Raw genomic sequence first — 25,449 nt, 5'->3', positions numbered from 1 at the left:
TCAGCTTGCACATGTTCCCAACCCTCTCACAAAAGAACTTAGGGTCTGAGCAGGCATCTAGGGGACTCACTTGAAACTTTGTTTCCGGGCACTTGACTCCATTAAATATGAGCCATTAGACCAAGGGGATCTTCACAACTGGGGTCTATTACCTTTCCATCCGGAGAACATCCCAGTATTGGAGAATTAGTGCATACAACAAATCCACTTTTGAAAACATGTACTGGTGTTTTTTGACTGTGCGTGTATTTGTGATACCTGTCAATTGCTACTGGCTCATATTTAATCCCATGAGCTGTGTGTCTAGAGTGGAATGTCTTTGGGCACATGAAAACTTGAGCAAATTTATCATGACTGCGTTGTCTCTGAGATATCAGATGAAACTGAGAGCTGTAAAACGGTACTTTCGCTCAAGCTTCAACCTTTCAGAATGTGACTGATCTTTAGTCTCCCTCTCAATGGTATTAACAGTTTCCTCATCAATGAATAATGATTCATACAATTTCTTCTCTACATCTGTTAGCTCATTGTTTTGAACTGTAGGCAGTCCACAATCTCTTAAGGGAAACCTGGGATAAGTTAATGGCTGGTTATTTTTCCTCCCTCGAGGAAACAGGGGAAACATCAACCCAAACATTAAAGTTGGACCCTGTGGGCTAGCTGGTAGCTTACATAAGAGCCCACTGGAGTATGCCCGAATCTCGTTTCTTTCAGATGTCTTTCACTTCCAAGATAACAGCTTGAGCAAGACCCATTTTAGGGTTTATATCTCTGATTGCCTGCTTGAATTTTTGCTCCTCTGAACTGTTGTACATTGCATTATTTCTTGCCTCGTAAAGGAGACAATGAATCCCTTCATTTCCAAGTTTTGTATCCTCCAGTTTGGTTTTTGAAACAACCACATCCATAACAGGCTGAGGGTTGATGGTTTCACCGCAACCTTTTTGATGCCAAGTTTGATGTTTTGAGGTGCATGCTTGCTCTGGGATCTGATCAGCTTCATTTTCTAGGTCTCTAGTACTCTGGGACCCATATAGACTAAATTTACAAGCCTTCAACATTGAGGTTAAATAATGGTTGCAGCAGCCCAAGGAGCCCGCAACACACGAACGTTTGGAATCTTACACTTCACCTGAGACAATACATAATGCTAAAAATACATTATGAGGGGGATCGTTCTTTCGAACGGAGTGATAACATTTGCAACGCATAAAGAAGTATCTTTGGTCACTGTAGCTTTCAATGTTCTTAAGATATTCATCCTTTAGTATAGTTGTAGCTTTTTTGAGCCCGGTTGGAACAGATTTCTTACCGGCACAGCCCGAACTCTTTCCAGTTAATGCAACAAATTTATCCATCTCGGTACGGGAGAAAAAGAGCATTTTCTGCAATGAGTTCCCCCATCCAATCGTCGGGTAATTGATCTATATGTTCCCTTGACGCTAAGAAACATAGGTAGAGCTGGCGTTTATAGAAGTACTTGCTACAGTCTCGTGGCCGCTGCTTGCTTGCTCCCTAGCAATTTTCTTCTTCGTATAAGTTATATCTGGATCAGGATCGACTATCGCGTCTTCTAACCCCGATTTGATATGTTCATCAAACCTGGAGAAAAATTTTTGAATTCGAGTGTATTTTACTCAGGTATCGAAACCAAACTATATTTAACTAACCCAACATAAGAAGTTTAGATTACTACTTATATTTGGCTATCGATCGTTACATTTAAACCTACCGATTTAATAGCTGAGCCTTTGTTTTCAGGCCTTTGCATTTATCTCCTCTACATTTTAGCCAAAACCTCAGGGCATCGTTGTTGAGCTCTACTGGATTTTTTCCCTCTAAAGACGCTCCAGGAATATCGTCTTGACTCATATTGTTTGCGGGAGATTTTAATGCTGACATTTCAGAACCGGACAAACCGCCAAAATACGGTCGATCTCTTCTAGACTTGTTAGATATTTTTAACCTGCATTGCTTGATTAATGAGCCAACTCGAAAGGCCAGGACATCTCAAACTACACTCGATTTAATTCTCACTAACAACAACAGAAATATAGTTGCATCTGGGGTGGTGGATACACACATCAGCGATCATTCGTTGGTTTACACAATCCTACGATCACTGGCACCAAGGGCTCGTTCACGCAAGATCTGCTTTCGTAATTTCAAGAATTTTAGCCAGGAAAACTTTGTGCGTGACATGCAATCTGTGCCTTTCCACATTATTGACGCTTTCAATGAACTTGATGATAAGGTTGATACATTTGAAAAATTGTTTCTAGATGTCATAAATAAGCATGCCCCCATTAAGCGAACAATGGTACGCGGCAATCCGCTGGTGCCATATATGACGGAACAATGGAGGAAAGCCATTAGACACCGCAATAAATTGTGGAAAATATTCACGCGCAACAATGCGGATGCAAATTACGAGGCGTACAAAATTGAACGTAACACCTGTACTTCTCTCAGGCGAAAAGCAATAAAACAGTACTTTGTTAAGAAATCATCAGAGCCTGGTAACCCACTCGAGTTCTGGTCTACTTTCCGCCCTTTTTTACATACGAAAGCAAAAAGAGCCAATGATATTATCTTAAAGGAAAAGGACAGAATTATTACTGACAAAAAGGAAATTGCCGAATTATTTAACGAACACTTTGTACACATCGCTGATAATGTACCTTTCAGAGAGTAAGAGGATTATGGCAATGATTTTGCTAATCATCTGAGTATCAAAGTAATCTTTGAAAACAGGGGCAAAGACGAACCCACTTGCTTCAGCTTTCATCGCACAAGCAAATCTCAGGTTGAAAGCTTATTGAAAGAGATCAATGTACGTAAATCACCTGGTCACGATATGATCCTACCACGGCTGGCCAAACACGCTGCATCTGTTATTGCTGAGCCTCTCACAGACATTTTTAACCATTCCATTGAAAACTGCTCTTATCCTGCAAATTGGAAGATGGGCACTGTGACTCCCTTGTTCAAAAAAAGACGACGAGTTTTGTAAGGTTAACTATAGGCCTGTAACTGTGCTCCCCGTTCTGAACAATATTTTTGAAAGGCTTCTAGCAGGCCAGATGCATGAATTTTATCTGGAAATGCTTTCAGATTTGATTAGCGCTTACAGGAAGCTTCATAGTTGTGAGACCTCATTGCTAAGGCTGACGGAAGATTGGAGGATGATGCGCGACAGAGGTGAGCTCGTTGTGGTGGTCTCTATGGACCTCTCCAAAGCGTTTGACGTTATTCAGTATCCACTCCTTCTTTGCACGCTCAAGGCCTACGGTATGGATGACAAGAGTGGCGCTCTACTCAGGAACTATCTCTCTGGTAGATCTCAGAGAGTCAAGATAGGCGGCATCTTCTCCGCCTGGAAAAGCGTTGAACGTGGGGTCCCGCAGGGGAGTGTGTTAGGTCCAATGCTATTCAACCTCTTTATCAACGATCTCTTGTTTTACGTCAAGGGCGCCAGGCTGAACGCTTACGCCGATGATCATCAGATATACTATTCCCACTTCGACCCAGCGACAGTAGACGCATGCATATCTCACAATGTCAAGGTAGCCAATCATTGGTACCATGAAAATGGGCTGTCAATCAACGAGAGCAAGCACCAGGGTCTCGTTCTTGGCGAAACGGACTATTGTTTTTCGTTCCCAGTAAAGGACACATTAGAGATATTCGGAATGGAAATAGATGATAAGCTCGATTTCTCTAGTCACATATCCAACATATGCAAAAAGATCAATAATCAATTTAATGTTATGTTACGCTTTCGAAAACTGATATCGAGGGACACCTTACTTACGCTTTACAAAGCTTACATTTTACCGCATTTTAACTATTGCTCCTCAGTTTGGCACTTTTGTGGGGCGCGGAATACGGATAAACTAGAAGCGCTGAATAAGAGAATACTCAGATTTATACTTAGGGATTACTTGTCGCCATATGATAGCCTTATGGCTAAGGTCAACACTAGTTCCTTATGTAATGTGCGTATCCAGAATTTCCTTATTTTATTGTACAAGAGCCTGTTTTTCACTCATTTTCCAGCATATATGAGAGGTATGTTTTCACTTCGGTCCTCTTCTTATAATCTTCGGGGTAATTACATACTGTCACTTAGAAAATATAGAACAACTAGTTATGGCCTTAATTCGTTTTCATACTTCTCAGCTGAGCTATGGAATACACTGCCTGACTATATCCGCATGAGTGCATTTAAAGACTTTAGAAAAATAATCCAAGGCCGTATCTTTGTATAGTTCCTCCCGTTTATCTTCACTTTTCTGTTAATTTCTACTGATATGTTACATAATTATATTTCTAAACACTGTGTATTTTAGTATATTTTAGTGTAGTTAATATTTTAGATTTTGTACGGATATATGTATGAATATTTATAGATAATCTCCATTTTATGTTTTCTCGAAGATATTAGCTCCAACAAGCTACTCTAAAATTCGAGATGAAATAAAGTTTATGATGATGATAATGACTCAAATTAACTGTAAAACACGCGCCATCTTTATAACAGAACATTCGCCAGGGTCAAACTACGTTACATTAACTGATCCTCAATCAGTGTAAACAGTCAATAATTCCACAATCCTTCGAACAAGACCTACAGTATCAATAGGTCGAGCAATGCCTCCTAAGCCTCGTTTTGGCGAGCTCGGCTCAGGTCTTAACGGCGCGTCCGCCATTTATGAATAAGGCGTATAAATCAGAGATCAGCATCATCACAGATCAGTATCATCAAAGATCAGTATCACCACAGATCAGTATCGTCAGAGATTGGTTTTCGCAACAATCTCTGAGATGTTGCGAAAGTATTTAAGGACATTGTAAGGTAGATGTTGCCCCTAGTCATATCATCATCATCAGTAGCATGATCGTTACTTTCATCATCAACTGTTCTCTGATGTTATTCTGATTCTTTTAACTCATGTAAGAGTTCACTTAGCTTGAAGGCACAAAACGTTTCACAGCTCTAGAGCAGTTGCGACAACTTCACACTTCCAATTATGTCAAGTAGATCTAGCTTCCCATACTGGTGCACTGATGACGATCGAAATTTAAATCGCAGTACTTCTTTCATTGCTAGTTCTTGGTACTGAAGCTTCTCCACCTTCTACTTTTCAGCCCAGATTATATTCTGGTCTGCCTGCACAGTAATGTCGATAAGCGTCCACTCATTTGCGTCTTGATAAATTACATTAATATTTGGCCGATTGTGCCTCAGCTACTCTTCTGTGAATACATTTGTTTTCCAATTTATCCTCACTTCCCCATTCTCAGTGTCTGGCAAGGGCTTATGGTTATTTCATGCTTTGAAAACATCGCACAGTGTGCCCAGCTGCACCACCTTATCGTGATGCTTCTCATTCTCTATCTGGGAAAGTTTCTTGGATCCACAAACGATTTCTTTCTGTTGATTCTTCACAAAATCTACACAGCAACGCCTTTTAGGTCTTATCTTTAATGTACTTGATTAAGTTTGTCCTGTCTTGTTTCTTTTTGTTTCTTTCTTGAGCAGTTTGGATCACGATTTCTGTCTCCTATAATACACGTGTTACATTCCTAAGCTCTCTCAAGGAATCGTTACCGGTTTCACCTGATTTTATTTTTTTTTTGTCTTTCTTTCTTTTTTTCTTTATCTAACTCTCCATGTAGGACTCTCTTCGTCCAAATCCTGCTTTTCGCCCTCTCCTAACATTCCTGGAGACTCTCCTTATAAGGAAGTACCTTCTTCCTCCTAGTATCTTGGAGTCTCTTCTTTGAACTTCCTCTTACATATTTCGGTACAAAGCCACGCGTTTTCTCAAAAAAAAAAAGATATATAATCATGAATTTTTAAATGGGCAGAATTAAAATCTGCTGAATTGCACCATATATGCTTTGTAGAGGAAAACATTATTTGTGACTTTTAGATCAAGTAGAAAACTTTTACACAAACCGACATGAAACGCTTACTTTTGTCATAGATATTTTGTCTCAAAAGCAATTAGGAATTTTTTTATACGTTTATTTTTTTTCCGAAATACTTTGAATGACGTAGGTATCAATTCAACATTACAACGTGAGGAAAATAAGTATAATTTTAAATAAATGCAATTTTGTGGCAATTTGAAGAGATCAGTATTGACTCAATGCGCGACAAGCCGATATGAAATTGATGTTGGATGTTCGGCAAGACTATAAAGTTCTGGACCTGTCTTAGTTCCATTTTGTTCACCAAACGATCTCCAGTAGCAGTTTTCAGAGTCAAAGTCAATTGAATCAGTTTTACGTCTTCAGAGGATGAAGTGGATTGGCGTCCTTTTATTGATCAACACTGCTTTTGCTACTGTACATAACCCTGATGGTAAGCTTAATTGTTTTATGAGCCTGGGTTTGCACACGTGATGAAATTGTTTATAGCTAGGTGCCTTTGCCTATTTCTCCTTTCGGTTTACCACAGTGTACCTTTACAATCGATAAGGTTAGGCTTTTCATGAAGGTTTTACATTTGAATGATAGATAACGAACCAAAGTTTGTATCGCATAAAAATATGCATACGTGATTGTTGCCAATTGCCTGACGGCAAGACTCGATATTTTAAAGAAATATTAGAAAATAAACTCAATTTTCAGAATTTTAGAGAGTAATTGTTAATCTTAGAAACTACAAATATCCCATCGTAGGCCATATTACAACGACTGCAAAAACATTGAATTTGTTTGACTCAAACAAATTTAGCATTGCTTTTCTTTGATGCATTATACTGTTTTATCACTATTAATATTACTGATGTTTTTTATGGATATCAGTGCTGCGTGTATGGCATAGAATATTTAGACAATCCTATATACTGTTGCTTGATCGAAGTTAAAATTAACTGCCTTGGGCATTTGTGAGCTCCAAGCTAAGTAAGACCTCCAGAAGTAGGAGATGAAAGAACCCTATCCTGCTTCTAAGCATTGACATGGACGGGAATCAAGATTTCTGATTACTGAAAGAAATAGGATGAGAAATAATGCACCTATATTGCCCTAAAAACTTTCCGGATCAGTCCCAATTAACTCTGATTGTTTCAATTTTGTATGATTTCCATTATAGAAGAATTGATTTAAAATAATTATTCAAGCCTAAGGCTAAGAAGACAATTTACATTTTTAGCTAGCGCACACATTCGATTCGTCATGCAAAAGTTGATTATGGTATGCGATGCATGGGTTGCCCTTTGGACACTGCGCTTTGCTTTTTCATAAAGTGCAAGCTGCAACCGTCACTCAAACTTTAAGTTTCCTTTCCTTTTAAAAAGAAAGGACCAAAATGCATTCTAGTTGTTTCGCATTTTATTCATGTCTAGTCTACAACTATATCGCAATAGACTCATCGAATTCAAAAATAATTTCAACCGTTTTGCAGTAAAGCTTTCGACGCGTTTAGGATTCCGTTCGTTTGTAACGTGTTTTCTTCGTCAACCGCAATCATTAAGGTTAAAGTTCAACTTTTTCATATCTTTCCAGATATAAGATTATTATTTCAAGATCATTAGCCTAGGAAAGAACATAAATATATATGAAATTTTCTTTAGCAGCTAGATTTAGTATCAGCAGTTCGAGATAACAGTTGAAAATATATTAAAACTAAAGGATTTAAAAACAGATGGATTTGTCTAAAAATAGCGATAGTTTCTAAAGATCACCGCTGTATTATCATCGTTTTTATCACAATTATTATCATCATGATTGTTATTATGATTATTTTCATCAAATATACCTTGATTATTACGATTTGCCCTCATCATCTTTGTTTTGAATAAATTGATGGGTGGACTAGGAGTCTAAAAGATCTTAAATTGAATCATTTATGTCTTTGTCCACTAGAAGCACCTCAAGTTGACATGATTGGCCAGCTTATGGAAAATTTGAGTTTTGTTACATTCTGTTTTTGCGTTTAAAATTGCAGAATAGTGAGTGACATTTTGCTCAATTTTTTCTCCTCTATATTATATTAGCCTTTGTTTAGACATTTCTATCAAGTTCTTAACAAATTACCTTCTTTCAAACTTGACCTGGAGAACTTCATTTTTTTTTTTCACTGAAACCAGCCTACCATTCAAACCAAGATTAATCACATTTTTTATCCATCTTGATATGATGTGATGATAAACATATATCTTAGTAGAGTAGACGTTTTGTTGCGTAGTATCGCTGAGTATTTTGCGCCGTATTTTGACGTCGTCAAAATACAAACGAGTAAAAATACTCAGCGATACTACACAACTAAAGGTTGAATAAGAGATTTATTATCCAACAGGCCAAATTGTTATTTCAGTGCGGGCGAATTTCGCGGATATTTCTGGAGTACAAATATCGCGGGATATTTGTACTCGTCTCGCGCGTTATTTGTACTCTACGAAGCACATTTGAATAATAAATAACTATATTGTTATATTGACTGAGGGTACTGCCGTCACGTCTGTGATAAGTGCTACTCGAAATTGGATATTGGGGCAATCATTCGTCAAAAAAATGACACGAAATAGCTCTGATGCATCACTGTTTTTATCTACTGTCTTGAAAACAGCAATCCCGAACGCACCCCTCCTAAATATATCATCAGCGACTAGATAATTGATGATATAAAGGTAGTGTTTCTGGCATCGAATTACTGGTCAAAATACGTCGCCGCTCTCGCTTTTGGTTTTTGAATTGATGTCGTTGACTCATCGATCTCAGGGCGCTGTCCATATTCCTCGATCAGTCGAAGCACTGAGCAATTACAAATCTTTGAATGCAAACCTTTGCAAGATTGCTTTGAAAATCATCGAATCTTAGTTAAGATTTCCAGAGGTGAATCGTGCACCCATCTCTAGATAGGAACAGTGATCTGTTCCATTTATAGCCCTAGCTTAAGTTGCATTATCGAGTGCCTTTCAAGTGTTCAAATTAATTTAAAGCTAAATGACATCCTTGAAAAAAAATCAACATTAAAAAAAAGAAACAATAATAATAGTTCTCCTCTAGGTGATAGCGTTCAACAATCAGTTCAATTGCTTCCTTTTTATTGGAATATATCCTGTGTTCCCAATTTCTTTCCTTTCGGTTTTTCTGAACAAGTGAGTTAATCGATCCAGAAAAGTATAATTTCAAAATAAACTTGCGTTTTTACCTAAATTCCTTAAGAGTATTACTCAGCGATTTTTCAATGTCAGATTAAAAACTTAACTATAGACCGGATGCGGTTATTAATGATAACTATTGATTTTAGATATTTTGCTGTTTCCTCTCCTGTTTTGAGTCCTTCGTCTAAGACGTCTGCTATTTCATCGTTTCCACAGAACATCAGATCGAGTTTGGCCATCATTCAGACGTCTCACAAAACATAGTAATACTATCAAAAACTGCTTGGAAAACATTATATCCTTGCCTGCGCTAAGACACTTACGTCAACTTTCTTTGATTTTAACGGAAAGACTGATAAGCAATAAATAAGTGAAAAGAATATAACATAACTTTATGCAATATGATTGATAATTCAATGCAATAAAATACAGTTATCTGACTCATTTTGCCTGTCTTCAGAGAATTTCGGCTTGAGGAACTCCAGTCTTTTTGAAGGAGACATGCTACTTTCGGAGGAGCAGCGGGAGAGAGCAGAAGAAGGATTAGATATTGATGGGACTCGCCACAAAAGAGCCTCGTCGAAATCAAAACTATGGCCCAAGGGAGTTGTCACTTATCAGATTGCTCCAAGTCTTGGTTAGTTCATGTCACCTTGTAAACTTTTATATACCAACAAGTCTAGATGATTATATGCCTTCAAGCTATAGTTAAATGAATAACTCAGAAGAACTCACAAATACTCGAGATCTTCAAGTTCATTGACTCCATATAATTTCATCAAGTAATAAAAACATCATCTGGAAAGCCACGCCTTCGTCGATGTTACTTTTAAATATCCACATTAGTTTCAACACCAGTTTGAAGTTTATTTCCAAGTAAATATCAGGTGGTTATTACTAGGCTGGCTTGCAAATAGCGAAGAGCTAGTCGCGGCATGCCAGACAATTGAAAAGTAATTTTACACAATTTTATATAGTAATATTCACATACAATTACAACATGACAGAAGAAAGAGGAAAACTACAGACTAAAGAGACTAGAGACTAAACATAATTACAGTTAGAAATTAACCTTCCATCAAGTATTAATTAAAGTATTAATTAAAGTATCTATTTTGCCTTAGGAGTCGACTACAGACTAAACATAATTACAGTTAGAAGTTAACCTTTCATCTTATTAATTAGAGTATCTATTTCAACATAGGAGTTTTCAGTTTCTAGAATTTTGATTAATTTTGTTCTAGTGGATTTTTTAAAAGAGTTCTTGGATAGTTTTTTAAGACTGGTTGGTATCCCATTCCAGATTTTAACGCCAACACGTGAAAAAGCCTTACTTGAACATTAAGCGCACATTTTTTAGTATAAAAATGCTCAGATGTTGATGAACGTGTGCCGTAAGAGTGAACGCTGGAAATTTTAGAAAACAAATTCGAAAGATTACTTGGCGCAGAAGAAGTATTGATGTCGTACATTAGATTAGCAATTTTTTCATAATATTGGAATCCTAGTGGAAGAAGTTTTGCTTTCAAAAAAAAGAATATTGCCTGCTCCCTTACTGGGGCAAAGTGGACGAGACGGAGTACGCGTTTTTGTAAGACAAGAATAATATTTAACAAGGTCTTAGATGCAGTTCCCCAAGAAGTTAATCCATACGTTATAAAGGGGGCATTGAGGGATTTATAAATATCAAGAAGAGTTCGATTAGGAACTGAATGTATTAGCTTCGCAATTAGACCGACGTTTTTACTTAGTTTTGTTGCAAGTGGATTGAAGTTGTTTAGAACTTCCGTGCGTTTTAAGATAAAAAGTAAAAACGAGTCGTCCTGACACGCATTCAATTGATTGGAGTTCACCTTAGACTATAGTTTTCTCAACTTATGACAATTCCTTTGAAGGTCGCTATTCCCGTGCAATGTCCGCCATTAGAACAGGGATGGCTGACTGGACCTCAAAAACCTGTATACGGTTTAAGAAGAGAACCAGTGAGACAGCTTACCTCTACTTCCGAACTGGCAGAGGGTACGCGTCCTAAAATAATAAATTACTGTTTTGCTTTCTTTTACAAGTATAGTGACTGTCGTGGCGCGGTTTCCTTTTTGTTTGCTTGTTTATTTGTTAATTTTTTTTCTATATTTTCCTCTTTAGTTGGTTTTGCTGTAGTCGTTCGTGTAAGTTATTCTATTTCGATAAACAGTGCTGAACTCATTCTAGCTTATTTATATTTATTGTAATATTCCTGCAAATATCCAACATATTCCTCCCCCACCACCTGTAAAGAAATTATCATGTATTTGTGTTTTAAATGGCACTGAAACGATTACTTTAAAATGTTGTCGGGTTTTTCCTGCATGATGTTTTTGTTGTATCCAATGGCTTACATTTCATATCCTAGAGCGATCGGTCGGTCGTTGAGGGGAGATCTAAAACGTCAATCGGCCAAACTGTGTTTAACTCACAGAAGTTCAGTCAATACAGCAAGGAAAATTTTAAGATTATCCCGCAATGACCATATTCTGGGCTTTCAACTCAAGTAGATAATGGTATATTTCATATCGTGCAGATGTTGACGCCATGTTCAATTTATATTTCAGATGTGCGTCATATGTGGGAAGAATTGGCAGGCGCCAAGAAGTTTATCTCGCACGAGGATGCTGGTACACAGGCATCGTTTCTCATGAAATAGGTGACTATATTTATCATAAATTACCATCGTTTTACATTCCATTCTTTTCTATTCCTTTCCTTCCTATTCCATTTTATTCGCTGCTTTTCACTCCATTCTATTATATTTCACTCCATTCGACTCAGTTCCATTCCATTCTACCGTATTCCACTCCATTCTACTCTAATCCACTTCACTCCACTCCACTCCACTTTCATTGTGCTCCAATCAGCTCCATTCTACCTCCATGCTCCTCATTTCCACTCCATTTCTCTCCACGCCTAGTCGTTCCGTTCCATCTAACTCAATTCTATTCCATTCCATTCCAATCCACTCCATTCCACTTCATTCTGCTTTTTCCACTCTATTCCATTTTACCCCATTGTGTTCTACTCCCATTTCACTCCATTGCACTCCTTTTTACTATATTTAACTCTTATTCACTCCTCTCTACTCAATTCCACCCCTACTCCCTTTCACTTCATTTCACTCTGCTGGACTCAGTTCTATTTCCTTCCACTCAATCCGATTTCATTCTACTCTAATCTATTTCACTCTACTCCATTCCACTTCCATTGACTCCCTTCAACTCAACTCCTTTCCATTCCATTCCACCCCATCCCACTCCATTCCACTTCATTTCATTCTTTTTCACTCCATCTCACCCCATGTCACTCCATTTTACTCCATTCCACTCCATCGTACTTTAATCTTATCCTTTTTCCCCATTCCTTTCCATTCTACTCAATTCTACTCCTTTCATTTCATTCCACTCCATCGCGCTCCAATCCATTTAATTCTATTTATCTCCATTGCACTCCATTGTACTTCATTCCACTCCATTCCGCTTCCAATTATCTCCAATCAACTCCAGTCCACAACATTCGACTCCATTCCAAATCATTCCTCTCCACTCTACTCCATTCCATTTCATTTTATTCTTCTCCATTTCTTTTCTCATCTTTAATACTGCGAAAAAAATGTTATGCTCTAGATAAATGTCTATATAAAATTTTTCCAGGTCATGCTATCGGATTTTACCATGAGCAATCACGTCCTGACAGAGATAATTACATCTCGATAAATCGTGTAAACATAGTTTCAGGTAATTAATTATTAATTATTTATCAATTAGTTCCTTTTGATAGAGGCTAGAGCACAAACTTGGTAAATATAGATCTTATGAACTTATTGAATAAGCTATTTCGAAAATTGTCAAGTTCTAAACATTAAACAAAACCAAGTGGCCCTTTTATGGTGACAAAAGGTTAACTAAAATTTAAATCAACTCAAAAGAACAAGTGATAACGAAAGTTTCCACGTCAACCCTATTGCCAACTTCAAGATACATCTTTTTAATACTACAACATAATGCCTCGCTTGGATCGTAGTTTTATTTGTATTTACTGGTTTACTTTTATACAATTTCAGGGCGACAATCTAATTTTTATAAATATAGTAGATGGAAAATCGATTCACTCGGCACGCCATACGACTATGGAAGTCTAATGCATTATAGGAGCACAGCTTTCAGCAAGAATGGAAAACCAACGATAGTTGTTAAAAAACCAGGGGTATGTTGCTTAGGAACCAAAATGTGAAGCTGAGCGGTTATTTTAAAAAAAAAAACGCTTCACAAGTTCCGAGTGGAATTCATTGTGCTTTCCTTCTTTTATATAAAAAAACTGCCTCTTGAAACAGAACTCATCACAGATTAGACTCAAAAGATTATACTGTCATGATCTGGCCCCACAAAATGAGGTAGCGTTAGAAACTTTTCCTTTAAACCTGTTGTTATACTCTTACAGTATCTCATGCCCTAGAATCGACTTTCTTCGGCAGATTAGTGGTTACGTGGCCATTTTTGGATATGCGCGTTTACCGCTCGGGCTGCATTCTTTGAATCACGCGTTCAGAGTGAGGCCCTACCTGGGTAAGCCGAGTAGAGTGGGAAACGCTTATTGAACCTTTCCAAGTTGGCAAACCGTTTTGGGCCAAGAAAAACATTTACATGTTAAAAACCCACAAGGCTGTAAGTGTGTCATCATCATGGCAGCCATTTTGTCTTTTTTGTACTCTAAAGGGCCCTTTATTATATTGTTCGTTTTCCAATGTGACTGCCGTGAAGTCGTAGGACTACGATCTCTTCCAAATACTACTACTTCTTCTTTTCGATGCTTTTCTTGTCACCTTGTTTTTCTTCTTTTTTTTTAGGTAAGTGTTTTATCAAACGTATCTTATCGAATGTCACCTTTTTTAAGTATAAACTATCATCACCTTTTTCTAGGTTACTATCGGCCAACGAAAAGGATTGAGTTCCATAGATGCACAACAGGCGAACCTTCTCTACAAGGCAGAGTGTGCAAGGAGGCTCAAGCCTACATCTAAGTCCACGCCCAAGCTCACGTCCACGCCCACGTCCAGGCCCAAGCCCAAGACCACGTCCAAGCCAACGCCCAAGCCCAAGGCCACGCCCAAGCCTATGCCCAAGGCCACGCCCAAGCCCACGCCCAAGCCCACCCCCAAGCCTACGCCCAAGCCCACGCCCAAGCCCACACCTAAGCCCAAAGGTAAAAAAAAAATGGTTTAGTAATTACTCGGCCTTATTTCGTTAACATTTCTAAGATTATTGAGGACAGTGTGAAAGTTATATCAGCCATCATTTTCAACCACCCAAAAATTGTGATAGTTAGACATGCTTCTTGTTTTGGTTACATGGCTTGATCAAAAATCTCCTAATTATTTTAAGATAGCTCCTTTTTAATTAGGGAATTTGTGAATTAAACTACAGTGTGACATTTAACTGTATGTTTTTCTTCTTTTCCACTTCTCAGCAACTTGCAAAGACAGTTCACGGAAATGTCGTCGTAAGTCTTGGATTCGCCGCTGCAGGAGGAGAAGAAGAGTCAAATCCAAATGCAAGAAAACCTGCAAAGTCTGTTCAGCTGGGAAAAGAAGAAATGGTTAATAAAATCCTCAGGAACAAGCAAGATAAGAACCATATCTAGCGGTTAACTTTCAAGGATGATTGCACTCTAAGATGTTTAATTGAAGTCCTAAAATAAACTGACGAAGAAAAAAAACCGAAATAATTAGCGTAGCTCTAAAGGAGGCTTAGTTCAAACTTGCGACACAATCGTTGGAGGACACTCAGAAAAAAGAAAACATTTCTTTGCTATCAGTTCCTTCTACGTTATTTGTCTGTAATTCCACTCAAATGGCATAATAATTTGCCATGTTCCTTCTACATTATTTTTCTGCAGTTCCACACAAATGGCATAATAAGTCCATCTTTTAGGAGGTTCCGCCGTATGAAGTCAGTGTATGTTATTATACTATCACAATGTCATTATATAAGTCTAACCTATTCTTGAGCGAACGAAGGAATGTGTACACTTGGACATGATGGTCTCCTACGAATCTTTCAGGGACAGAAGTTTCTATTCGTATTCGCAAATTCTGACGACGCTCTAGTCAGCGGAAGATTATAGTTAAAAAAAATTAGGCTTGGGATAGAGCTGGGAGAATTCTCGATTGTTCTTGAGACGCAGTTGATCGTTTCCTTAACTTGCGACAACACCGTTTGTGTGTACCTGACATTATCTAGAAATGGAAAAGCAGTACAAACCAATAAGTGATCAACAGATACCGGGAAAGAATGAAGGAATGTGATGCAACCGAGCAGATAAATGAATGGATGGATGAATGGAACCCTTTATTTAAATACGGCATTTCATCAAATTAAAATATACAGCAATATTAAAATTTGGTTTGCATAAAATCCGTACGCAATACAATTTATATATTTACTATTAAAAAGCTTAATGTTCTAGAACTAGTTTGGCTGGTTCTGATAGTAATAGTCCAGCTTACCCGTAAAATTTTTTAGCCAAGTGTCTTCTTTTAAACTGTTTGGCAAATCATTCCAGATTCTTGCTCTGGTAAATGCAAAACTGTTTCTGTAAAAATCTGTGCGACTTTTAGGGAGCGCAAGATTCATTCTGGAAGATCGCAATCGATAATCATGAAAAGAGGCGCTATGGGTAAACATTTCAGAGAGGTACGGGGGAGTGAGACCAGTCAGTATTTTGAAAATCAAAATGGCTTTTTGACGTTTTCTCATTGTTTCTAATGTCATCCAGCCTAGTTTACAAAGAACATTACTAGATCTTTGCAAAGAGGAAGCATCAGTTTTGTTCGCGCTGCACGGTTTTGGAACTTTTGGAGCGCTTCACACCAGTTATCCTTACAAGCTATCTGGTTGTACGCTTCAGTGTGTCACCGAAACGGTCGATTTGGGGGTCTCATTGTCTTCAAATCTATCCTGGAACACCCATGCGCAGAAAGTTGTAAATAAAGGCAATAAGATTGTGGGTTTCCTTAAGAGGAATGTTGGTGCAGGAGACAAGGAAGTCCTTTCTCCTCTGTACAAGGCCTTGGTTATACCCATTCTGGAATATGTTGTCCCTCTCTGGTCACCATATTTACAAAAGAGCATTGATGCTCTTGAACGAGTACAACGTAGGGCCTCGAAATACGCTCTCCCGATGTCATCTAGGGACTCGCCGTACGAAGAAAGACTGGCAATGCTTGGGTGGTCCAGTCTTCAATCAAGGAGATCTTATCTATACTTGCTAGACTGCTACAAGACTATTCATGGTCTTAATGGCCTCAACTGTAATGATTGTTTTGAATTTAATAGTTATGGTAAAACAAGATCAAACCATTCATTTAAATTAAGACAGCCACTAGCTAGAGTAAATTGCTTTTTGCACACATTCTTTGCTAGACTTGTGAAACAGTGGAATGCTCTTCCTAAAGAGATAGTGCACGAACAGGATTTTAACATTTTTCGTTCTAAACTTAGAAAGTATTGTAAAATTCGTAAAATATGTATATATATATATATATATATATATATATATATATACATATCTATAGAAAGTTTAAAAGATTGCGAGGATGGACAACTTCTGACGTACAAAATATAAAAAAGTTTAATAAAAAACGTCTCGGTCAGAGACCTTCTTCAGTTATTTCCAGCTTTTGAAATAAAAAAAGAGCATTAAATAGGATCGAAGTGCTAATGATTACGTAATTATAGATAACGACTAACGAACTGGTGCTAATAAACAAAAAACCTAATTACAAAGAAAGCAGTGGACAAAATAAAAAAAAAAAACCTAAAAAACTAAGAGATAAGAATACTAAATATGTATATAAGAACGATCCTTCGCAGTAAAGCACTATTTGATCAATAGTGGAAATCAGACCTGAAAAAAATTTCAGGCCTGTACGGGATTCGAACCACTGACCTCTGCGATACTAGTGCAGCGCTCTACCAATTGAGCTAACAAGCCAACTGGGAGCAGGCCATCAAATTAATTCGATATAAACCCGTAGATGATAAATCGAACAACAACAAACATACGTCTCATAACCGCAGTTCACTCATATGTTTCATATGTTTGTTGTTGTTTAATACTAAATATGTTAATATGAGTGGCGTAATCAATTGTAAAGAAGCAATGCGGCGAGCATTAAAAAAGGGAAGGCCCACTTTTTACTACAACAGTAAACCGTAACAAAATCCCAAAACAAGGCCTTTGGAGCCCGAGAGGGCAAATTAGCAACAAAATCCCTGGAGGGGCCCTTAAACGATACTAATCATAACAAGATCCCTTGGCAGGGCCTCTGAGTCAAATCCACACCTAAAAAGCCGACAAAATCCCAGAAAAGGCCTTTGAACGATCAATTAGTAGCGCCTCTGGCATGGCTTAGACGATACCACAAAGGTTGGGTCGTTTGGGGTGACCGTCTCGGTTCTCCCCCATCCTAGCATTAGCACTGCACTGATGAGGCCCAGAAGGCCGAAACAGTACTGTCTGCAGTTAGTTATATACATATATATATATATAAAGGGTGGGGGAGAACCGATATGGTTACCCCGAACGATCCCACATGATTTGTGGTATCGTCTAAGCCATGCCAGAGTGCTCAAACTAGGAAAGCCTAGTGAGCTATGCGCAATGCTAGCGGCAATGACTCACCCCACAGTGCTCAATTTGGACATTGTAGTATAATTATATATTTTGTATTTTATGTACGGAGCGTCCTCGATAGGCATAACCTCCGACGCTTCCTTTTATGTATGCACATAATAAATTGATTGATTTGATTAACACATTTAGGAAAAGCCTGTTGGCTGAAAGCCAAGAGGCTATACCCCTGAGATCCTTTGACATTTTATTCTGCAGGGCAGGGAAACTGTAGCCTGAGAATGCCAAGCTCGTATCGTCAGCAAATAATCTTGCTACACCATGATAAAACACTTAGAGATATCATTTATATATATAAGAGAGAGCAGCCGACCTAAAATTGAACCTTGAGGAACACCACATGTTATTTAATCTATAGATGAGGTGATATCAACAGCATAACATACTTGTTTTCGATTTTCTAAATACGGAGTGAACCAGTTGATTGTTGCAGTTTCTACTCCATAGTATCTAAGTTTTGTAAGTAAAGTAACATGGTCAACGGTATCGAAGGCTTTTTTTAAGTCCAGGAAAAGAACTCCATTAACCATGCCTTTATAAAGGTATGGTTAGTAAGAAAGTTATTCTCATTAACATACCTAAGATATAACTGGTCAAAGTCTTTCAAATACTCGTGCAATTGTTGGCAAAACAGAAATTGGTCTGTAATTATTTGCGTAGCTCGGATCACCCCACTTAAAGAGTGGAAATATCTTTGCTATTTTCCAATCAGATGGAAATACACCGGAGGTGATAGATAAATTAAATAAGTCTGTTAAGTTCTTATAGATAATAGGAGCAGCTATTTTTAAAATTCTACTTGATATTTTATCGATACCAGTTGCCTTGTTAACTTTTACCCCATTCAATAATATTTAGCACACTGGAGGCTTCCACTTCTTTCAAATTAAAGCTAGAATCTTTTTTAGTCAAGAATTCTGTAGGAGTAATATTATCTTCATTGACTTGAGCCTTTGAAGCTAGATTTGGGCCGATCTTTGCGAAGTGTTTCTTCATGTAATCTGCGATGTCCTCAGGATTTGTAATTGTCACGCCACACTTTTCACACTCTTCGCTTATCATCCGGAGTTGTTGCGCACGAATTTTTTCCCAAGAGATCATTAAGCACTTTCCACCTCGCCTTTTGATCGCCAGATGCCTCGTTTAAGCGTGACTGATAAAATATTTTCTTTGCTTGTTATCTCTTTATTGACTAAACTTCTTGAAGTTCTATAAGCCGTCCAATCTTCTAGCATACCGGTTTTGGTTGCTTTCCTTCTTAACCAATCTCGCTTAAGCATCAATTGTTTGATGTTTGGATTTAACCATGGAGAAGGTTTGTTACGTATTCGTCTTGTGCGGCAAGGAGCATGTTTATCAAGAACGTTGAGAAATACTTTAGTCCACGCGGCTAGCGCGTGGTTCACCTCAAGTATCAATATACGGCCAAGGTGCATTAATGAGATCTTTTTTGAATTTTGATCCGTCAAAATGCTTAAAAATTTCTTGCTTCAACAAACCATGGTCGACTCCTGATAATTCCTATTTTCCTGATTGCATAAATAAGATAGTGATTACTAATTGAAAGTGGATAAGCACCTGTGTGACTTAACCTTTCTTTACTATTGGTAATCACGACATCAATTAAGGTTTTGGAAATAGGGGTGACTCTTGTAGGTTCATTTAACACCTGATTCATCTGAAAGCTAATCAATACATCCATTAATTGTGAAGCGTGTCAGTTCAGGGAATTTGATAAAAAATTACAGTTCAAATCGCCAAGTAAACAAATTTCTTTATATTTTGGCGCTACTTTCTCCAAAAATAACTCAAAGTACTTAAAACATTGAGACTAACTTTGGTGGTCGATACCGGGCCACCGGTATCGACCATCGACTAACTTTGGTGGTCGATACCGGTCGATACCGGGCCTAAATGCCACAGGGATCAACGAACGCTTTTCATTCCACTAATTTATTCGTGTTTTTCTCGTTGCCATGTTCCCACCAATAACGTAGCTCCATTTTCTACCTTTAAAAGCACACACAACCCACAATTCCTTTATTCGCTCCGACGAAGGGCTAACGCTCGAAACGTCAGCTTTTGTAATCGTTACGGTGGCCAATTTATCATTTCAAATTTACTGATATATCCAAATTATTTAGTGAAAAGAAAAGGTTTCGAGTTAGGTTTCTGAATTTCCAAGGCGATCAACTCAAGATTTGCTCTTCGAAGTCATGTAATCTTTTAAATGATAATGTATCACTTTAATAGACACAAACACCTCCACTTCTCTTATTTTTGTCTCTACGAACTAGTGTATAACCATGCAAAGAAAGCATATTATCAGAATCGTTTACTCTGCATTTCTGGTGTTATAAAATGATTATACCAATATCTCGCATCTTATTTGGCGAAATGACAAACTAACAAAAAAGAAATGTAGGAAGCGTTAATATGATATTTTTAGAGGAGTTTTTAATCATGATGAGCTGCAACAGCTAGGAATAACTTAAGCCTTTGTCTTCATTTCCTACATAGCGGTTTGTCGAGACCGATGGATATTTTGCCGATGGCAGCCAGTATGTCAATGCAGGAACGGCAGGGTTAGGAGAAACTGCATGAAACGATGCAACCAATGCCGTTAGCGGAGAATGCGATCACCACAATGATGCATTTAGTTTTTAACTCTTGTATACCAAGTGAGCTTAATAAAAGTCTTGTCCCTGGATGCTTTTTTCATTGGTTCGTGTAATTTTCTTTATTCCAAAGAGGCTAAGAACGGCTTCCTAATCAAGCTCAGGTACAATTTATTGCTTGTTGGATCAATGCGACCACAATTTTTTAAAATGTCTTGCCCAGCAATATTATCATACAACTTCAAAACATTTCTAGTGAGCTGGTGGTATTTTTCTTCCTCACGAGAAGTAAGCATTCATACAATCGCCAAAATTTATTGAAGACACTTTCTTTCAACGTTAGGTTTGTGCATTTGAAACTACAAAACTTATCTGTTATCACGAAACCCGCGTGTCTCTACTGAAACAGAACCGAAGCTCTAGGTGACGTCGCGCTAGTCTGCTGACGAGATTGACGGTTGATAAAATAATAACTGCTAATGTGGGATAAATTGGCCACAATAGCGACGCTTTTTATTTCACCGGACATCAAGAACATTGATATAATAAACATCACGCAGTCTCAGAAGCAAAGGTGGGGTTAAATATCGGCAAAGAGCCAAATACCTATAAAAAGGCAACGAAAGCCTAAAGAGAGGGCCGGACCATGGGGAGGGAGCGGAAAAGTTCTTCTACAGTACCGAAAATCTGTGTTCGGATGTTAACACGATGAGAATGAAGGCGAGAAGGACCAGGAGAGAAACTGACCTTGCCTATAACCTTGGTGCTATTTGATCTGACCTTATTTGATTGGCTTACGATCTGTGATTGACAACGCTCCTTGCCCCATGCAAAGGCACACCTAAATACTTAACTATGACGGGCCTCGAGATAAAATCACATTATGCTTATGGCATAATGTTGACCTTTTTGTGAAAGAATTTACAAAACCTGTCGGGTTGGATCATTGTAACTTGCTTAACTTGCCAATTTTTTATCATAACATAATTAAAGTAAAGGTCGCGCTCTGATTGGCCAATTCCCTGTCCACCATTTGCCTATGGGTGTACGCTGTTGATGTGAGCAAACGCAAAGACTAGCTTTCGCGCGCTTGCTTTTTCTGCTCAGGTAAGTTTTTTTAAACAAAAGGGAGCTCTTTTGCTACAATTTATCAATGTTACATTATAAAAAAAATGGTAAACACCGCAGCGTACACGATTGAATTATGGGTGCACTTGGGAGGTTTGCTAAGCACTCAAGAAGCTAAACTCGCTCTGGACTATCGCATTGCGTGACTCTTACGCTTCTTTCGTGCTTAGCAACCTCCCGTGTGCATCCATAACTCAATAGTTTACGCTCTGGTGTTTACCATTTCTTGAAAAAGCTTATTTGCTTAGTTAATAACTAGATTAACCGACGCAATTGTAATACCGCTTATCAGCAAATCTAAGGGGGAGTAGGCATGGGTAGTCAGCCATAGCCAGCAAATATAATTGCAGACCTCTTGGTATTTCTAAGGGAAACTTCCTTTTCTTTGATATAACTACCCCCCTTGCTAGCAATATTTTTATATTCTGTCCTTACATAGACAATGGTTTTAAGCTATAAACGCGAGCTAACCCACGTTACTTGATAACTAACCCACGTCACTTGATAATTAACCCACGTCACTTGATAACTTGATACGTAACCTTTGTAGCTCGTACCATTCCCAAATTCCCTTTACGGTCACAACAAATCACCAAACATCTCATTTTTTTTGGAACTTACTTTTTCATTCAACCACTTAACCATCAGACATCGCAAAGTTCATATTCAAATATGTCAACAGACATCAGAAAGTTCACAATTAAATATATCAATAGCCAGCCACACCACAAATACTCCGGGGAAGCGTACTTGGGTCAATTCATGTTGGGTATGTGCCGCTGGCCTCTCAGAACCCCTACACAATTAGAGCCTATTCTGTAGCCAAGTATAGATCCCATCTTGGTCACTTTTGGGCATGTACAATTAACGCGATCCGGTCGAAAAGGCAACAACTTTTTGATCCCGACCAATTTTTCAATCCCTAATTGAAGTTGAAGTTGAAGTTCATTTATTTGTTTTAGCAGGTTGATTAATTTGGCAGCTGTAATAGCAGATGTGGACCTGCTGTCCTAACCCACCCATCCCACCCCAGGGGAGGACATCCATCACACAGTAATCTCGTGTGTGGGAAATTAACGTCTCCTGCCCCAACCCTGCAGGAGACGGGACCTCCATTTATTCGTCCCTATCCGAGAAGACTAGTATATCTAACCATTTCTTGATGTTATAGAAAGGTAGCAAATTCTTCTCAATTATTTTAAGACCTTGAGTGTTGGTCCGGCCGGCGCTCGAACCCTCAACCTCCCGCACTACAGTCCAGCGCTCTATCCATTGAGCTAACCGGGAAGCGGTTAATTACCATAATTTTCTTACCCTAGAAATTCTGAAAATGTACGACCCTATCAATAGAGTTACCATACTGGTAACTCTATTGATAGGGCGACCCTATTGTGTTCAATCCAGTCGTAAAAATGCGACCCCATCCACTGGCACGTCCCCATCAGTTTCTTGCTGGGAAGTACTCCCTTTCCACGGAAAAAATACATATATCTTAATATTTCATCGCATTACCCACTTTTACCAAACACAATCACAAATCTATTGAATCATTCAAGCCCATATTGAAGACAGATAACTTGAAACTCAGGTTGTTTTTCCTGGGTGGTGGCTGCTTACCACATTTCAAAGCAGAATGGACTCTCGCATCTAAACTTGGGGCTAATATGAGAAAAGGACAAAAGCAAAATACAAAAATAATCGAACATAAAGGGACGAGTGTAAAAATCTTGAACGAAAGCTCATCTTTCAAACCGGCAGTCTAAATCCCACAGGGATCAACGAACGCTTTTCATTCCACTAATTTATTCTTGTTTTTCTCGTTGCCATGTTCCCACCAATAACGTAGCTCCATTCTCTGCATTTCAAAGTACACACAACCCACAATTCCTCTATTCGCTCCGACAAAGGGCTAACGCTCGAAACGTCAGCTTTTGTAATCGTCACGGTGGCCAATTTACCACTTCAACTTTGTTGATATATCCAAATTATAAAAATACTGTAATTAGTATTATCCACATCGCCTATATATGGCAAATGAAGTTTGTATCTTTCTTTGACAGCTCATCAGATAGAAGACACATGCACTACCGAGAGGTGCATATTCATGTTTGACCTTGATATGATGATTATTCCTCTTTGTAAACGTCATTTTTGTTAGATCAAATTTAAAAAAAATAAAAAGCAATAATACACTGACTAATTGGGACACTGGCCCAAGATGCATACAAAGAATTTTATGTGGTAGAGCAGTGTCACTTAAGAGGACAAACCCGGTCAGGAAACAGCTCTTAAAAAACAACACGCATTAAGGCCCCTATGGAAAGATGTATTCTCTTTTATAGAGAACTGTCCCTAATCACGAGACTTGACAGGGATTAAATAATTTCGTGCAAAACGGCATTACCTGTATATAGAAGATTTCAAACAATGGCGATATGGTCTGTGTTTAAAATTAATCTTGCGACAAGATCGTAAAATTCATACCGTCGAGAAAAAGTGTGGTTTTGCTTTTTATTGTTATGTTTGTTTTTACATGTTATGAAATTTTTGTGATAAAGATTGAGTGGTTCAAATACATAGGGTATTTCTATAGAAGCTAAGCTTAACCCAACATTGATGATTTATGGAGCCTTACGTCCTTAAACAAATGTAAGAACCTCATCAATGTTCTCTCCACGTGCGCTTTTTTATTTTAAGCACTCAAAATATTATTAATGGTGGTATTCTAGACTGAAATTTTAGTATTTAACTTGGGATATTTGTCCATTACGGCTGGTGATACCTTTGGATATATGCCCACTTGTATTGAGCGTGTGGTAAGTACACGCACGATCTAAATCATTCAAAACCGTAAAAACAAAAACAAAAACGATTGTACCACTCTATGAAGCGACAAACTAGCAAACATTTAATTATAATTATTACAAAGTGTTATACTCTGAGGTTTTAAATTGAAAAAAAATGAAATTTTCTTTCCTAGCAGTCAAACCAATTTGTTTGGCGGCAGTTCTCCAGTTCTTCTCTGAACTGCTGGTTTGCTGAACTGCTGGTTCACCGCTGTTACAGCAATGAATATTACGCTATTTGGTTGCACTTAACCATATTTTGGTGAGGTCAGTCCTTAAAATCCGACTTCAGTGTGCGTTACAGTCTTCTCCTGGCTAAGGGTAACAACCATCTTAAATATCTAAGGAAGTGTCAAGATATTTCGGGTCATTTTCGCCTAACAGATATACCACCAATTTAAATGTGACATCAAGATATCGGCACAGTGAGATATAACAAGATAACAGGGCCGATGTGATCAACAAAGATGGGTGTGGATCATTGACGGTAGTTTTTTTAAGTTCGTCATTTGCAGTCGGATTGCAAATGACGAACTTAAAAAATTTTCCGTCGTTAGAGGAAATGTAATGATATTCAATCAAAAAAATTTTTTTCCTTTCAGCTTTTAGTTTACACAGCTCGTAAAATAATGTGTTCCTTCCTCTCGAAAACTATAATCGGAAATCATATGTCGGCTAACTTTTGCCCCTTTTCAATTGCTATTAATTTTGATGAAGTTTCTAGGGAAAGCTCATTCTTAAATAGATAAGGGAAGTGTAACAAGATTATTCGGCTTCATCAGCTGGGTTGATAATGTAGATTAGCCAACTTTGAAACTATTTACGATGGCCAATTAACGTATCAACTCAATTAATAAAACCAAATTATCTCATTTAAATAGAGGTCCCAAAAATAATTTAGTTAAAAGCTGAACTCTATACCACGAGTAATAGAGCTTTTAAAGCAGGAATAAATCTTCTGTGCACAGCTCGGTATTTTGTGGGCTTTTCATGAATCACCTTGCAGCTAATTCA

At 38.0% G+C, this 25,449-nt stretch overlaps 1 protein-coding gene and 1 pseudogene across 1 annotated transcript; one reads left to right on the top strand and one right to left on the bottom strand.

Annotated features, from left to right (window-relative positions):
- Positions 1-136: 136 nt before the first annotated feature.
- LOC148722903 (uncharacterized) lies at positions 137-1,902 on the bottom strand (annotated as a pseudogene).
- Positions 1,903-6,182: 4,280 nt separating this feature from the next.
- Positions 6,183-15,619, top strand: LOC111344151 (astacin). The gene is made up of 8 exons (XM_088733480.1): positions 6,183-6,373; positions 9,583-9,759; positions 11,018-11,141; positions 11,714-11,805; positions 12,806-12,889; positions 13,216-13,358; positions 14,072-14,354; positions 14,619-15,619. Exons 1-8 carry the CDS (start codon positions 6,310-6,312, stop codon positions 14,750-14,752), a joined length of 1,101 nt encoding a protein of 366 aa, XP_088589606.1. The 5' UTR covers positions 6,183-6,309; the 3' UTR covers positions 14,753-15,619.
- Positions 15,620-25,449: the final 9,830 nt, after the last annotated feature.

This window comes from Stylophora pistillata, chromosome 9 (assembly GCF_964205215.1).
Source record: "Stylophora pistillata chromosome 9, jaStyPist1.2, whole genome shotgun sequence".
NCBI lineage: Eukaryota > Metazoa > Cnidaria > Anthozoa > Scleractinia > Pocilloporidae > Stylophora > Stylophora pistillata.
The sequence above is the reverse complement of the archived record's forward strand: the minus strand, read 5'-3'. Positions and strand labels throughout refer to the sequence as shown.

What these genes read in the sequence shown, in the direction of transcription:
- LOC111344151 (XM_088733480.1), top strand. Translation starts at nt 6,310, where the DNA reads ATGAAGTGGATTGGCGTCCTTTTATTGATCAACACTGCTTTTGCTACT. An exon ending in TACTTCCGAACTGGCAGAGG is followed by an intron (nt 11,142 to 11,713) that starts GTACGCGTCCTA and finishes TTTATATTTCAG; the next exon opens with ATGTGCGTCATATGTGGGAA. An exon ending in CATCGTTTCTCATGAAATAG is followed by an intron (nt 11,806 to 12,805) that starts GTGACTATATTT and finishes AAATTTTTCCAG; the next exon opens with GTCATGCTATCGGATTTTAC.